This window comes from Dictyostelium discoideum (assembly GCF_000004695.1).
Source record: "Dictyostelium discoideum AX4 chromosome 6 chromosome, whole genome shotgun sequence".
Classification (NCBI taxonomy): domain Eukaryota; phylum Evosea; class Eumycetozoa; order Dictyosteliales; family Dictyosteliaceae; genus Dictyostelium; species Dictyostelium discoideum.
The window spans coordinates 2,061,105-2,074,658 of record NC_007092.3 but is presented as its reverse complement, the minus strand read 5'-3'; the positions used below and the strand labels follow the sequence as shown (position 1 = coordinate 2,074,658).

General features: G+C 24.2%; 6 protein-coding genes across 6 annotated transcripts in view; 2 read left to right on the top strand and 4 right to left on the bottom strand.

Annotated features, from left to right (window-relative positions):
• Window positions 1-111: 111 nt before the first annotated feature.
• Window positions 112-2,158, top strand: DDB_G0292744 (hypothetical protein; the record flags this gene model as incomplete). Its single annotated transcript, XM_629479.1, has 3 exons — window positions 112-138; window positions 628-867; window positions 986-2,158. 3 exons carry the CDS (start codon window positions 112-114, stop codon window positions 2,156-2,158), a joined length of 1,440 nt encoding a protein of 479 aa, XP_629481.1.
• Window positions 2,159-2,327: 169 nt separating this feature from the next.
• DDB_G0292746 (patatin family protein) lies at window positions 2,328-5,225 on the bottom strand (the record flags this gene model as incomplete). The annotated part of the gene is made up of 1 exon (XM_629478.1): window positions 2,328-5,225. The coding sequence occupies one exon, from the start codon at window positions 5,223-5,225 to the stop codon at window positions 2,328-2,330; it is 2,898 nt and encodes a 965-aa protein (XP_629480.1).
• Window positions 5,226-6,639: 1,414 nt separating this feature from the next.
• Window positions 6,640-7,796, top strand: DDB_G0292748 (hypothetical protein; the record flags this gene model as incomplete). The annotated part of the gene is made up of 2 exons (XM_629477.1): window positions 6,640-7,294; window positions 7,384-7,796. The coding sequence occupies 2 exons, from the start codon at window positions 6,640-6,642 to the stop codon at window positions 7,794-7,796; spliced, it is 1,068 nt and encodes a 355-aa protein (XP_629479.1).
• Window positions 7,797-8,078: 282 nt separating this feature from the next.
• DDB_G0292750 (hypothetical protein) lies at window positions 8,079-10,241 on the bottom strand (the record flags this gene model as incomplete). The annotated part of the gene is made up of 2 exons (XM_629476.1): window positions 8,079-9,366; window positions 9,475-10,241. 2 exons carry the CDS (start codon window positions 10,239-10,241, stop codon window positions 8,079-8,081), a joined length of 2,055 nt encoding a protein of 684 aa, XP_629478.1.
• A 436-nt stretch (window positions 10,242-10,677) lies between these two features.
• Window positions 10,678-11,292, bottom strand: DDB_G0292752 (hypothetical protein; the record flags this gene model as incomplete). Its single annotated transcript, XM_629475.1, has 2 exons — window positions 10,678-11,030; window positions 11,181-11,292. 2 exons carry the CDS (start codon window positions 11,290-11,292, stop codon window positions 10,678-10,680), a joined length of 465 nt encoding a protein of 154 aa, XP_629477.1.
• Window positions 11,293-11,968: 676 nt separating this feature from the next.
• plc (phosphoinositide-specific phospholipase C) overlaps window positions 11,969-13,554 on the bottom strand; it is a gene marked incomplete at both ends in the record, with an annotated part of 2,487 nt that continues 901 nt past the window's right edge. The window contains one exon of the mRNA XM_629474.1: window positions 11,969-13,554. This exon is cut by the window's right edge and continues 693 nt beyond it. Within this exon, the coding sequence (XP_629476.1) occupies window positions 11,969-13,554 (1,586 nt within the window).

Genomic DNA, 13,554 nt, shown 5'->3' with positions numbered 1-13,554 from the left:
TGTTTTTTTGAGAATACTTTTTTTTTTTTTTATATATAAATATATTATTATCTTAGATAATAAAAGAAATTATAATAATAAATTAAAATTAAAACACCCCCACACTATGAAATGGTGTTAAACTATGTTACAATATGTGTATTTAAAAAAAAAAAAAAAAAAAACAAATGGGTAATTTAATGTCGATAACCTTTTTTTTTTCTCGAATTAAAATTTTTTTTATTTTTTTTTTTTTATTTTTTTTTTTATTTTAATTTTTTTTTTTTTTTTTTAATTTTTTTTTTCCCAGATTATATTACCCAGATATTTAAATTTATAAAGTGTGGTTTTAAAACTTTTTATTTTTTTTTTTTAATTTCCTGAAATTGATTCTATTTTTTTTTAAAAATAATCTAGATAAGAACATTCAAATAAAAAAAAAAATAAAAATATAAAATAAAAAGAATTCAACCAAAATCAATTTTTTTTATTTTTTTATTTTTTTTCTATATTTGTTTTTTTTTGGGAAATTCAATTGAAAAAAAAAAAATAAAAAGAATAAAAAATTAAAAAAAAATAAAAAGAAAAAAATTTTTTTTTAATTTTTTTTTCTTCTTCATAAACATTTTATATATATTTAAAAAACAGATAGGACACATGAATTTAAATGAAGAACCTTTATTTCCACTTTTAATACCAACCAACAAACAACAGAGTGAATATTCAGGCTTTATACAAGTGTTAGGTAAACAATACCCAATCGAAATTAAACTATCAAATGGTTGTGGTAATAGCATAAATAGTGAAACAACTTCAACTTTATACATTGAAGATTTAGAATTTAATTGTACAAAAGAACTTTATGATATATTATTACCTCATGTTCAAGTTATTAAAAATGTTTTTATCATTATTTAAAATTTAATATTAATATTAAAATAAAAATAATAACAGATTTTTTTTTTTTTTTTTTTTTTTTTTTTCTCCTCAATTTAACATATTAAAGAGATTTATTCAATGTAAAAATATACAACAATTCTTTTTTGAATTAAAAGATATTTTAGATAGAATTACAATAAATACAGGTACATCAACATTGACAACTTCAAATAAAATAATTACATTACCATTTGATACATTTAGTTTAATTTCAAATGAAATTGATGAAATTGGTTGGAATAAAGTTATAAACATTGATAAATCATTATCATCATTTGAAATTATGCTATTAGATATTAAAGAACGTGAATTCATTGTTGAATTTAGTATACCAATAGGTTATCCAACTCAATTCCCATTCGTAAAATGTGATTTACCACTAAATTCAACAGAATTTATTACAAAATTAAGATCAATTAATACTTCAACAAATGATAATTCATTTTATAATAATAATAAAAATAATAATAATAATTTTGAAAACAATAATAATAATAATAATAATAATTCAATATCAATTTCAAATATTTTAAAAAAGATACAAATTATGATAGATTATGAATATCAAGAATTCTTTAATTTTATGGAAGAAATTGATAGTGAATCATGGGTATTAGAACCAATTAATCCAAGAAGATCATCAATATTTCGTAGAATTGCAATTGGTAACGGTTGTTCTATTTGTTTCGAAGTTAACCCAAATCAACCAAGAATTGCACCCTATAAAGTTGATTTCATTGGTCCATCATCAAAAACCCAACCATTACATCAACTTTGGAATAAAAAATATAGTGCTCAACAATGGTTTGAAAGATCTTCACCAATTGATAATTTTCAAAAAATGTTAGAACTATCATTTCCTTTGAAATCAATGGATAATACATTAATTGAAGAAATTATAATTCAATGTAGTATTTGTTATACTCATCATTTACCACAAAATTTACAACAAGAAACAAATAATAATAATAATAATAATAATGACAATGATAATAATAATGATAATAACAATAATAATAATAATAATAACAAACTTGATAATGAAAATAATATAAAATCAATGACTTCATTACCAAATGTAACTTGTAATAATTTAAAATGTAGTAAACAATTTCATTATCATTGTATTAGTGAATGGTTATTTTCATTACCCACAACTGTAATTGGTTCAAGTTCTATTAATGGCCCATGTCCATATTGCTCAAGTAAAATGACAATAGAAAAAATGTTAAATAAATAAAAATAAACTTTTTTTTTTTTTTTTTATATTTTATTATATGATTAAATTATATATTCTTTTATTTTATTTTTTTATTTTATTTTATATTATATTATATTATATTATTATATATATATATATTGTTATATATTTATATATATATATGTTTTTTTTTTTTTTTTTTTTTTTTTTATCTTGGAGTTAATGGTATTGAAGAATCAATATCGTTATTTCTTGGTGAAATATTACGTGGTGTTATATTACGTGGTGTTATATTACGTGGTGATTCTGAACTACCTGTACTATTATTTACATATAGAGTTCTTGGTGATAAAGTTGTATCATTTAAGTCTGGTTTAAGATTACCAAGATTTAAATTTGGTGTAGAGTTAATATTGGTTGATGTTGGTGAAGTTGGTGGTTGTTCAAGATCTTCTGGTAAAATGAAATATTTTTCAACAAATTCAAAAGTTTTAGTTAGATCAATAGTATTTGCAAGAGTTGCTAATTCTGAAACCAATTTTGGATCATCCATTGAAGTATTTTCACCCAATTCAGGATTTAAACGATGGAATCTTTGACCCAACATATTCTCACAAAGTTGAGTGAGATAATCAACTTGTGAACCCATTAAAAGATTACCCAATTTTGGTGCCCAATTTAAAAGACCCCAATCATAATCTTGGCCACCTTCCATATAGTGTGAAGATGAACCTGTACCAATTGAAAGACAAATGATTTTATCCGCTGGAATTTGATCTAAACTTGGTGACATTGCCAATGAAATTGCTGATAGCGCTGGATTATTTGCAAATACACCACCGTCGATATAACCTTGATAAGATGGGAAATAAGTTGGTGCTGATGCTGATCTTAATAGCACATCACCAATTACATCGGTTTCAAGGTAACCCTCACATTTACCAATATTATGGAAAACACGTGGTTGCCATCTACGAACTTCTGGTTGTAATTGGGCAGCTTCGGGTGGCCATGCACTATCCAATTGAAAAGCTGGTACTACAAGTTTTCTTTGTGCTTCATAAAACTTTCTATCTTGGAAGAAAACATAACAAGAGGCACGTAAAACACGTGCAAAATATTTTGCATTACCCATATTGAAACCTGGTCTTTTCTTACCAAATACTGGTAATGCGGTCAATTCTAAAACACGACGTGTACCTTTTGGTGGGAATTCAAATGCTAAACCAGCAGCAACGATAGAACCAGCTGATGTACCTGTGAAAACGTCAACATGTTCTAAAAACTTTGGATAACGTTTAGCTATACGTTCAATTAATACACAAACCATAACTGATCTTAAACCGCCACCATCCAATGATAAAACACGATAATATCCATCACTTGATCTTGGTTTTGCACGATAAGATGATGGTGTTTCACCAGGTGGTAATGGTTTTGGTGGAAATTCATCCAATAAAAGTTTAACTTTATCCAAAAGTATCTTTTCATCGGGTTCTAAACAATCTACCAATTCATTTGGTATACAAACTTTTGGACCTTTTGATTCTGGAACCGCTTCAAATGATGGCATTGAAACAGTATTACTTCTGCCTCTACCTATATTACCTAAAATACCACCAGATTTATGTTCAGCCAATGGTCTTAGTGTTACTGTTGTTTCTTTTCTCTTTTTAATTACTCTCTCACATTCATCAATCCATTTCTTTGCAATATGTTCTTCTTCCAATCTAAATTTTAGTTTTGTAACATTACCAAGTCCAGTTGCTTTCTCAACTTCTGAACCTTGAGTAATATGAAAATGGAATTTAGCATCGGTTAAAACTGGTTTTGAAAAGGTATACCAATAATTTAATAAAATTTTACCGCATTCTTCACTATCTTGTGCACCTTGTTGATCTTCCCACCAACCTTTATAATATTCTAAATGAATGCCACGAAGTACACACCATTTCTTTTTCCATTTCTTTTGAATATACATTTCCATCCAACCTTCATAAATTTTATCACTACTCATTGACATTTCTAAACCTGATGCATGTGATGTTGTATCTTCATGTTCTTCCAAATATGAAAATTCCATATGTGATGACATTGTTGAACTACCATCATGAATATCAATTGATAAAGTACTAATTGTACTTTGTTGTTGATGACCTGAAATATTACCACCAGTAAATGATTTTTCTTTTTCTTTTTTCTTTCTATTAAATAAATTAAAAAATGATGTTTCAGATTCTTTAGATGATGATAATGGTGGTGATGATGCTAAATTACCTGGTGATGAACTAAATGAACCATTATTATTGTTATTATTACTTAAATTCATTTTTGGAATACTTTGAAGATTTGGTGAATTTGATAAAGAAATTGGTGGAGTAATTGGTGAACCTGATGTTGGTGATGAAGAGGATGAATTATTTGCATCATAATGAATGGAAGCTGATAAATTGGAAAAATTGGTTTTGGAAAATTGTTGGTGAACATGTTTTTGTTTTGATGAACCAATTATTGGTTTATTTGGATTTTGAATACCTGAACTACCCTTTAAATTTGTTGATGAAGCCGATGGTGAATTTTGTAATGAATTTCCTCCTGAATTTCCACCAAAAAATGATTTTAAACTTGTTGACGAAGTTGATGGTGATGATGGAGCTGTTGAAATTCCTGAACTACCCTTTAAATTTGTATATGATGTTGATGGTGATGAAGGTGAAGGTGAAGAAATTCCAGTTGAACCTTTTAATTTACTTGGTATATTATTATTGTTATTATTATTATTATTATTATTATTATTATTATTTGGCGAACTTGTTAATGATGTTGTTGATGTATTTGCTGATGACTGGATTGATGAAAGTGGATGATTTGCTCCAAAATTATTACTACTAGTATTACCAGCAGATTGTTTATTTAATTTTAAATTAATTGATGATAATGATTTTGTAAGTTCTTTTCCATCTTCATCATCCATGGCTATCATAAATGATGACCAATCTCCAATATTTCCTCTTAATGCTGGAAAAGTATCATCGGCTCCGTCTTTTGAACTTTCATCCTCACCTTGCCATGTGCTCATCCATGATGATTCTCCATCTTCATTCATTTTTTTTTTCTTGGGTTTTTAAGTTTATTTTCTTTGTTCCTTAAAATTAAATTTTTATTTCCTCTTATTGCAGGATTATTTTTTTTTTTTTTTTTTTTTTTTTTTTGGTTTTTTTTTTTTTTTTTTTTTTTTTAAAAATTACAATTACAAATTTATCAATTAAAAATACAATACAAGGAAATAATGTTACAAATAAAAGATGAGTAAAAAAAAAATTAAATTAAATTAAAAAAAATTAAAAAAATAATTTTTACTATTGTTTTTTTTTTTTTTGTGATGGCGAACTAATTTTATTTTTATTTTTTTTTATTTTTTTTTTTTTTTTTGCTCGAGATATTTTTAGACCCCCTTATCAATAAAATACTTTGAAAATATTTTTTTTATTTCTATTGGTTACAATAAAAGATCTTTTTTTTTTTTTTTTTTTTGTAATTAATCATCATCATTATTAAATTTATGGGGATCAATTGAGAACGTTTTTTTATTCAATTTGTAAACAATTCTAATTGGTGGAAAAAAAAAAAAAAATAAAAAAGATGTTAACATTTTACCATCCAATTAAAAAAAAAAAAAAAAAAAAAAAAAAGAAAAAAAAAAAAAAAGAAAAGAAAAAAAATTAGAAAATGATATTTGGTGAAATTAAAAAATTGTGAAAATTCACCTATGAACGCAATTTCTAAATAAAAAAAAAAATAATATATAGAACAAAAATATCTAATTGAAAGAAAGAAATTTCTTTTATAAAATGATACCTTTTTTTTTTTTTTTTTTTTAATTGGAATATAAAATATCAAAAATATATTTTTTGTTTTGGGCCGAATTTGATTTTTTCCATTTTTTTTTTTTATATTTTTAAATTTTTAAATTTTTAATTTTTTTGATATTTTCATATTTTTTATTTATATAAAAAGAATTACATTAAATATTGATCATGGCCATGAACATTTAAACCAAAAAAAAAAAAAATAAAAATAAAAAACAAAAAAAAAAAAAAAAAAAAAAAAAAAAAAAAAAAAAAAAAAAAAAGCAATGGGTTGGAAAGATTCAGTTCCCATGGAATAAAAAAAAAAAAAAAAAAAAAAAAAAAAAAAAAAAAATGAAAATAAAAATATAAAAAAAAATAAAATAAAATAAAAAAAAATCTTAAAAAATCATTTTTTTTTTCTTGCTCCTGGTTTAAAAAAAAAAAAAAAAAATTTGTTATTTTTTATCAACCCCAACGATAACACAACACTTCCTCCAAAATAAAAAATAAAAAATAAATCTATAATCCACCCACTTTTTTTTTTTTTTATTATTTAGAAAAGCATAAAAACAAATAAAAAATAAAATAAAAAACTAATCATAAAAAAAAAAATATAAAAATAAAAAATAAAAAACTAATCAAAATTACACACATAAAAATAAATAAATAATGACAAAAAAAAGAACTACAACAACAACAGCAACTACTACTACTACAACAATTACAACAGAGAAACAACAACAACAAGGTAATAGTGTTATAAAAAAGGTATTAAAAACGTCAGCCAACGTATCAAAGAAATCATTATCATCAATTAGATCGGTATTAAGACATGTACCAATAAAGAAGCCACCACAAGTTGTAAGATGGGATTTTTTAGGAGTAGGATTATCATATTTATGGGGTATGATAAATAGAAAAACATTACCAGTATTCATGAGAAAACCATTATATCAAGCATGGATTAATATATTTAAATGTAATCAAGATGAAATACCCGAACCATTAGATAGTTATCCATCATTAGCGGATTTCTTCTCAAGAGAGATTATTCAAGGTGCAAGACCAATTCATTCGGATCAAGGTACAGTCAGTCCTGTTGATGGTCGTGTTTTAGCTTGTGGTGAAATCGTTGGTGACCAAGTTGAACAAGTCAAAGGTGTGACTTATTCAATCTCTCATTTCTTAGGTTGTGATCCACAAACACTTTTAAAAAATAAAAATTCAAAATTATTTCATTGTATTTTATATCTATCTCCAGGTGATTATCATAGAATTCATTCTTCTGAAGATTGGACAATTGAAAATCGTCATCATTTTCCAGGTAATTTAATTAATACATTAAAACATAAAAAAAAAAAAAAAAAAAAAAAAATGAATTATACACTAATAATTCATTTTTATTTTTATTAGGTACATTATTCCCAGTTAATAAAGCATTTTTAAAATTAATTCCAAGTTTATTCGCATTGAATGAAAGAATTGTTTTAACTGGTGAATGGAAAGAAGGATTTTATTCAATGACAGCAGTTGGTGCATATAATGTTGGATCAATCTCTTTGAATTTTGATCAAGAAACTCAAACCAATTGTATAACTCGTGATTTTAGATGCAAAAATTTAGAATATTTCTCTTGGGGTGGTGTTGGTAGTCATAGTTATGATGTCAATTATGAACAACCTATCCCACAAGAAAGAGGTCAAGAAATTGGTCAATTCCATTTAGGTAGTACTGTAGTTTTAATTTTTGAAGCAAACGATTTCCAATTTAATGTTAAACAAGGTGATTATTGTAAAATGGGTTCTTTAATTGGTAAATGTAAATAAATTAAAATAAAAAATAATAAAAAATATATATATAAAAAAAAATATCATTAAGAGTTTTCCCTTGATTTCTTTTTTTTTTTTTTTTTTTGAAATTTATTTTTATCATTTTATTTTTAGAAAACATATTATTTTTTTTTATTTTTTTTTTTATTTGTTTTTCCTTTTTGTAACTTTTTTTTTTTTATTTTTATTTTTTTTATTTTTTTATTATTATTATTATTATTATTATTATTATTATAAAAAACAATATAGACTTGGAGTTGTTTTTTTTTTTTTTTTTTTTTAAGATTCATAATCAAAACCTTTAACATGACCAGAATAAGCAGTATTAATTCTTTTTAAAACAGCACTATGTAATACATCTAAAGTATCTAATAAACAATGAGAATTAACTTCAACTCTTTGAAAAGGTGGTACACCAGTACAAAGATAATCTTGAATAGTTTGTAAATTATTTAAAATGGATTCAGTTTGTTTCTCTGGATCAGAACCAAATGCTTTTTCAGCATTTGCTTGATCGTATGGACTTGTTGATAACCAATTTTGAATTAAAAATTTATGATCCTTTGGATCAATACTTAAAACAAATGGTATTACAATACCTTTTGCTTTTGGTTTTCTTAAACTATTAATTAATGCTGCTGTTGCTAATTTCTTTGATTCTTTTTCTTCTTTTTTTCTCCTAATTTCATCTTCATTATTTAAATTATTATTATTATCTTTATCTTTATTATCTTTATCTTTATTATCTTTATTATTACTATTATTATCATTTATTGATGGTGGTATTTCATCGGGTATAACTGTTTGTACAATCGGTATATTATTTTTATTATTATTATTATTATTATTATTATTATTATTATTATCTACATTTGTATTTTTTTTATTTATATCATCATCATCATTATCATTATCATTATTATCATTTATATTTTTATTCGTATTTGTATTTATATTTTTATCTATATTTTGAGTATTATCTTTATTATTTATATTTGAATTATCAAAAGTATAAGTATTATTTTTTAAATTTCTTTGTTTTAAAAGATCTTGTTGTTGTTGATATAAAATTTGTTTTTCCAATTCTAATTTAATTAAATCTTCATTTGATTGAGTTTTTTCAAAAACAAATTGAATTGGTGAGATCATATTTCTTTCAGCGATTAATTCAATGAATAAAGAGGGATCAATATGTGGTCCTTCAATGATGATTGCTTTACCCTCTTCAAAACATTTCTCAATATCAGTATCAACGCCATGTCTAATCATGATGCATTCCTTTTTAAACTCTGTTAAAAGTTCCTCTTTAGATTTATGATTTTTAAATACAATTGGTGGATCTGATGGCATACCAAATAAATTTGATGGATGACTACCTGTAACTTCTTCATCTGATGATTTTGGTTGAAACTCTTTAATAATAGTAAACATTAAATCATGAACTAATGTAGTTTGTAATACTGTTGATAAATTTAATCTCTCTGCTAATTGTGTTGCTAACCATGATTTACCTATATACTTTGGTCCTGATATTAAAATAATTAATGGTACTCTTTGGTGATGAAATCTAAAATAAAAAATAAAATAAAATAAAAAAATAAATTAGTTATTTATTTATTTAATCTATTATCTATTTTTTTTTTTTTTTTTTTTTTTTTTTTTTTTCTTTACTTACTGTGTTGTCATTTTATATCTTTCAATATATTCTTTACCATAACCATATGATTGTAAGAGTTTAAATAATTCATTTTCTAATTCAGATTGAGTAATTGTTAAACGACCTTGATCAACTAAAGTTTTTTTTAAAGCTAAAGAGATTTTAACGGAATCAGCAGCATCAACTTTTGTGACATTTAAAACTCTACTAATTAAAAAACGTGATAAAACATAATAATGATTCTCTAATTGTACTTTAACTTTAACGAAATCATATTTTGAAGATGGTGTTGGATGATTTGAATTGGTTGCATCATATTTTATTAAATTGAATTTATCTTCTACTTCTTGTTCTTGCTCTTCCTTATTCTTTACACCACCATGATGATGTATAGAATGCTTATCAATATGATTTCTAGTACCGTCACTAGAAGTTGATAAATTTTGTAATGATGATGCTCTATTCAATGTTCTTAATCTGTTTGGTTGATTTAATGAATTTAATAATGATATCTTATGTTCCGATGGTGATGGTGATTGTTGAAGTTTATCCAATGCATTCATAGTTGTTGATGATATATTTGAATTGATTTTAATTGGAATTGGTGTTGGTGTAGTTGTAGTTGTTGTAGTTGTAGTTGTAGTTGTATTTGTATTTGTTGGAATTGGTGTTGGTGTTGGTGTTGGTGTTGAAGTAGTTGTTGGTGGTATAACCATTTTCATGTCATGTAAAAATTGGGTATTATCTAATCCACTCACTTTATTCTCATTATTTTTATCAGTCATTTTTTTTTCTTTCTTTCTTAACTTTTGTTATTATTATTTCTTAGTGAAATAAATAAAACAAAATTTTCACTATAGTGAAGGAATTAATATGAAAAAAAAAAAAAAAAAAAAAAAAAAAAAAAAAAAAAAAAAAAAAAAAGGTTTTTTTTTGAAAAAAAAAAAAAAAAAAAAAAAAAAATTAATTAATATAAAAAATTAAAAATAAAATTGTTCAACAATGTTTTGGGTTTGAAAAAAAAAAAAAAAAATAAATAAAATAAAAATAAACCCTTTCACGGATAATTGAACTTCAAAAATAATAAAGACAATTGAAAAATTATATATTGTATAATGTGTATGTATGATAAATTGTCATACATTTTTAAATATTTAAAAAAGTATTTCGAAGTACATTTTTTTATTTTTTATTTTTTTTTTTATTATTAATTATTTATTATTAATTATTATCAGAAGAATTCATATGACCATTTTCAACATCTCTTTGTTTATTATATTGAGGTAATTCAGCTTTTTCATTCTTGACAAAACCTAAAATCACATAGATACCACCAGAAAAGATACAACCAAGACCTGGTGCAATTGTAAAAACTGTGAAAAATGCAGGCACACAGAAGCAAACATACATAATACCACGAATTTTATATTCAAATACTGTTAAAAATAATTGGAATTGAGCAGCGAATGGTACTGCAAATTCAATAACAAGCATAACACCACCTAATGCTATACAAATTGGTCCAATAATCCAATGTGAATCAAAAATTGAAATACCACCTAATAAAACAAGTACTATAAATTATATATTATTATTATTATTAAATTGTAATATACTGTTAATATTATTCTTATTATTATTATTATTATTATTATTTTATATGTATATTTTATTTATTTTTTTTAATTTAATTTATTATTATTATTATTATTAATAATACATACAGGCACCAGTAGCCCAAGCTGCATATTTTGCAATTGTTTTTAAGAGAGAACTCTCTGGTAAAAATGAAGCACCAACTTTAGTGGCGACACTACCTCCGACTGAATTTAACATATTTATTTAAATTATATTATATAAAATTTTGAATGAGTTTTAAAAAAAAGAAATCGAAAAATGAATGAAAAACAATAATATGTACAGATATTTTATTATTATTATTATATTAATATTATATTATTATTATTAATGAGGTTTTTAAAATAATAAAAATAGAAACAAAAAAAATTAAATCGAGGAAAAAAACTTGTTTTAATTTGTGTGTGTGTGTGTGTATGTATGTTGTGCCACAACTTTGAAAAAATTAATTTAAAAAAAAAAAATAAAAAATAAAAAAATAAAAAAAAAAATTTTTAAATTAAAAAAAAAAAGAAAAAAAAAAAATTCCAAAAAATGTTGTAACCCTTACTGTTTCGTTTTTTTGAGATATTTTTGACCACATTTACACCATTATAATACCAAAGTTTTTGATTACTACCTTTTCATTTTTAATTTTTAAATTTTTATTTTTTCTAATATTATTATTAATTTTTTTTTTTTTTTTGGATTTTTTTTTTTTTTTTTATAAGACATATATTTTTTTTTATTTTTAAGATTTTTTTATTTTTAATTTCATTTTTGATTTTAAATAAACAATAGTGTTTAATTTTTTATTTTATTTTATTTTATTATTTTTTTTATATTTTATTTATTTTATTTTATTTTATTTTATTTTATTTTATTTTATTTTATTTTATTCAACAAATGTAAATTTACATAATAAATTAGCTAATGGAATTGTTCTATTAAAATTATTTTTTAATTTTAAGATTCTATAACCTGGTCTAATATTTTCAACTCTAATACAATGATGACCAATTCTATTGTGACCAACTTTATCTTTATCATCAACACGAATTAATAACATTGATAATTGAGAATTGTAAAGTGGGAATTCAAATTCTTCACCCCAATGTGGATTGAAACCATTATTGTCGATAACTTTAGTTTTTTCAACTTTTTGATCGAAATGAGTGCCAACGATTGATAGGGTAACATAAGGATCAATGACTTCACCTTTAGTTGATTTAGTATACTTTGGTAATTGTCTTGCACTAATTACATTTACTATGAGTCTTGAGTATTTACTTGACTTGATTCTCTCTGGTGAGGTAGGGTCATAAGTTTCACATTCACCTGGTAAAAGACAAGGTGGTTTTAAAACGTAGCCACAACCACCATTATCTGAGAACATACCATCATTGATCCACATTGGTTCCGATGAAGTTTGTTGATTCAAAGCTGCCAATTGACAACCAATACTCCAACCTGGCATTGGATCAAAATTGCTACTATCGAAACGAGTACCTCTTGGATAAACTCTAAGTAAATGATTTTGTGATGCTTCAACGACCTCTCTTGGTTCAGATTGTACCAATTGTTTAACTTTCTCCTCAACCAATGAATGAATTTTATATGATGGAATTTCTTTTGTAGTATTACCAGATTTAAATCCATGTGAAACTAAATAAATTAATTCTTCAAATTCTGGTGCAATTTTAATTTTTGTAATTTTCTTCTTTTTACCACTACTACCAAATGATAAAGAGAATGATGAGGATGATGATGATGCACTTCTATCATCAACTTCATCATATTCTGTTAAATCAACAGCACCATCATCATCATTGTCATCAGTTTGAATATTTGATTGAGATGATGATGCTGATGAATTACCAACAGCACTCACATGAGTATGAGAAGTATGACCTTTCAATAAAATTTTATATTTTAATGAGTCTAATGTTGGTAATTCTTTTGTACCCTCTGGTAATGGAGTTGGTAACATTTCACCAAAAATTTCTTTCATATGATTTGCCATCATGATTTGTTGAGGTACTGAACAATGAACTTCTAAACTGAGTATGACAGGATATGGTGAAGTTTCAAATCCTCTAGCTTTAATGGTTTCACAAACATGAGAGAATTTAATTTGACTTGTTAATGTATTACCATGGAAAATGATTGGATCACCATCATTACCATCCCAAACGTCCAATTCAACGCATTTGCAACCCTGTCTGAGTGTATTTGTATACATTTCACTGGTGGAAAGACCTTTCAATTGGTGGCCTGAAAGGTAGGTGTTATGGGATGAATTTATGAAATAGTAGGACAACGGTTTGGAAGTATCTTGATAGACAGTACTTGTGTGTGGGTATTGTGCCAAGTTTGCTTCACCACAAATAAACTCCTCGAAATTTTCAAATGAAATACAATCCAATCTCTCGTGATGATACTTTTTAATTAAATCTCTACACTGTTCAACAGTCCACACTT